This window comes from Haplochromis burtoni, unplaced genomic scaffold (genome assembly GCF_018398535.1).
Source record: "Haplochromis burtoni strain Fernald_Lab_line unplaced genomic scaffold, NCSU_Asbu1 Contig_753, whole genome shotgun sequence".
NCBI classification, from domain to species: Eukaryota; Metazoa; Chordata; class Actinopteri; order Cichliformes; family Cichlidae; genus Haplochromis; species Haplochromis burtoni.
In genome coordinates, this window is record NW_024583114.1 from 123,087 (window position 1) to 125,435 (window position 2,349).

Below are 2,349 nucleotides of genomic sequence, written 5' to 3' on the forward strand. Positions count from 1 at the left end.
ACACACAGTATCTCACAGAGGTGAGCACAGCCTCACATTTTTGGAGATATTTCGTTACATCTTTTCACAGGACACACTGTCAATCTGACACGTTGATACAATGTAAAGTAAGCAGCTTGTACAACAGCACATTTGGTGTCACCTCTAAATAACTCCACCCACAGCCATTACTGACGGAATCCCTGGGAAACAAAAGTGAGTACAGCCATAGGTGAAGATGTCCAAACTGAGCCCGATTAGCCATTTTCCCTCCCTGGTGTCACGTGACTCGCCAACACTCTGAAACTGAGCTGCAGCACGGTGGTCGAGACCATCCAGCAGTTTAACAGGACAGGTTCCACTCAGAACAAAGCTCGCCGTGGTCGACAGAAGAAGCCGAGTGCACGTGCTCAGTGTCATATCCAGAGGTTGTCTTTGAAAACAGGTATGAGTGCTGCCAGCATTGGTGCAGAGGTTGGAGGCGTGGAGGGTCAGCCTGTCAGTGCTCAGACCAACCATGTCTCCAAACCCTCAAATGGAAGGTGGAGGAGTGCAAGGTGCATCCACCAGCTCCATGATGTCATCGTGGCGGAGTGGGAGAGGATTCAGCGGCCCTCTGTGGAGCTCCAGTGAACTCCATGACCAACAGAGTTGAGGCAGTGTTGGAAAATAATGGTGGCCAAACATACTACTGACCCTTTGGGCACAGTTTGGACATTTTCACCTCGGGTCTTCTCTCTTTTGTTACCTACAACGTTGTCCCATGAAGGAGCTAACACAACATTTACAGAAATGTCAGGGTGTGCTCACTTTTGTCAGATGCTGTAAGTACTTGCACACACACACACACACACACACACACAGAAACACACACCTTTCATCAGTACACAGTACCACAAATACTGCAGTTCAACAGTACTACAGGTACATGAAGGAGGACGAGCAGGAGGGCACAGCGAGTGTCTCTGAAGCATCAGCTGATCAGAAAACGCAGGAGCCGGAACGCCGTCCTGTTAACCCTGACATGACGGCACGTGTGTGTGTGTTAGTGTGTGTGTGTGTTAGTGTGTGTGTGTGTGTGTTATTGAGTGTGCATGCTGTGGGTCAGCGCCCTCAGCGTGTGGTTCTCTCTCTCCAGTTGCCGGTTCCTCTCCTGCAGCTCTCTGATTTGTTCTCTCAGAAGCTCCACCTCCTCCCTCACCGCCAGCATCAGGTGACTCTTCACCAGGTCCTACACACACACACACACGTGATGTGCATAAATAAACTAGCCAATCATAAAGCCCGTCAGCAGCATCATCAGCATAGAGGAGAACTCCTGCTCATATGTCCTCACTGAGAGACGTTTGTAACCACAGAACGGTGTCACATTTATGGTCGTCAGCAGCAGGGACAGATCTGAACACAGCTCTACATGAATGGGATCAGATACAAACTGCTTCAACCTCAGATTGAGGACAAACTGAGCCAGGACCACCATCAGAGTTGGCTCAGAAACCTTTACAGCTGGTGTTTAACCACTGCTGACTGTCTCTCAGTCAGGACCCTCTCACACAACAGATCCTTAACCTCAGGAGTCAGGTCATCCTCGTTTAAATCAAGGTGAAATCAAATAACTACAGAACTGAAATATCTACACAGGAACAGAGTCACAGACAAACTCTCTCTCACTGCAAAGAGTAAATATACAACTAGAAAAACAACAGACAACTTGATGTCTTCATGACACAATCTACCAGCAACAGATACAAAGGTTTATAGATCGACGCCTGATAGAAGACTAGAAACGTAGAAACAGGACTCACCATGGCCTGCTCGATTTTGTTGTCGATGGCGATCAAACTGGTACTGGAACTACTGCAACACACAGAGAGACAGACAGGTGAGAGACAGGCAGGTGAGACAGGCAGGTGAGACATACAGGTGAGAGACAGGAAGGTGAGACAGGCAGGTGAGACATACAGGTGAGAGACAGGAAGGTGAGAGACAGGCAGGTGAGAGACAGGAAGGTAAGAGACAGGCAGGTGAGACAGGCAGGTGAGACATACAGGTGAGAGACAGGAAGGTGAGACAGACAGGTGAGAGACAGGAAGGTGAGAGACAAGTAGGTGAGACAGACAGGTGAGAGAGAGGCAGGTGAGAGACAGGCAGGTGAGACAGACAGGTGAGAGACAGGTGAGAGACAGGAAGGTGAGAGACAGGCAGGTGAGACAGACAGGTGAGAGACAGGCAGGTGAGAGATACAGGTGAGAGACAGGCAGGTGAGACATACATGTGAGAGACAGGAAGGTGAGACACACACGTGAGAGACAGGAAGGTGAGACATACAGGTGAGAGAGACAGGCAGGTGAGAGACAGGCAGGTGAGACA

At 49.5% G+C, this 2,349-nt stretch overlaps 1 protein-coding gene across 1 annotated transcript in view; it reads right to left on the minus strand.

The window, feature by feature from the left end:
- LOC102295367 (TSC22 domain family protein 4) overlaps positions 1–2,349 on the minus strand; it is a 29,046-nt gene that overhangs the window by 11,533 nt on the left and 15,164 nt on the right. The window contains exons 3-4 of the mRNA XM_014330261.2: positions 1,785–1,836; positions 3–1,210 (exon numbers count right to left, since the gene is read on the minus strand). Coding sequence (XP_014185747.2) covers positions 1,061–1,210; positions 1,785–1,836 — 202 coding nt within the window. The 3' untranslated portion in view covers positions 3–1,060. The remainder of the gene's footprint in view (positions 1–2; positions 1,211–1,784; positions 1,837–2,349) is intronic.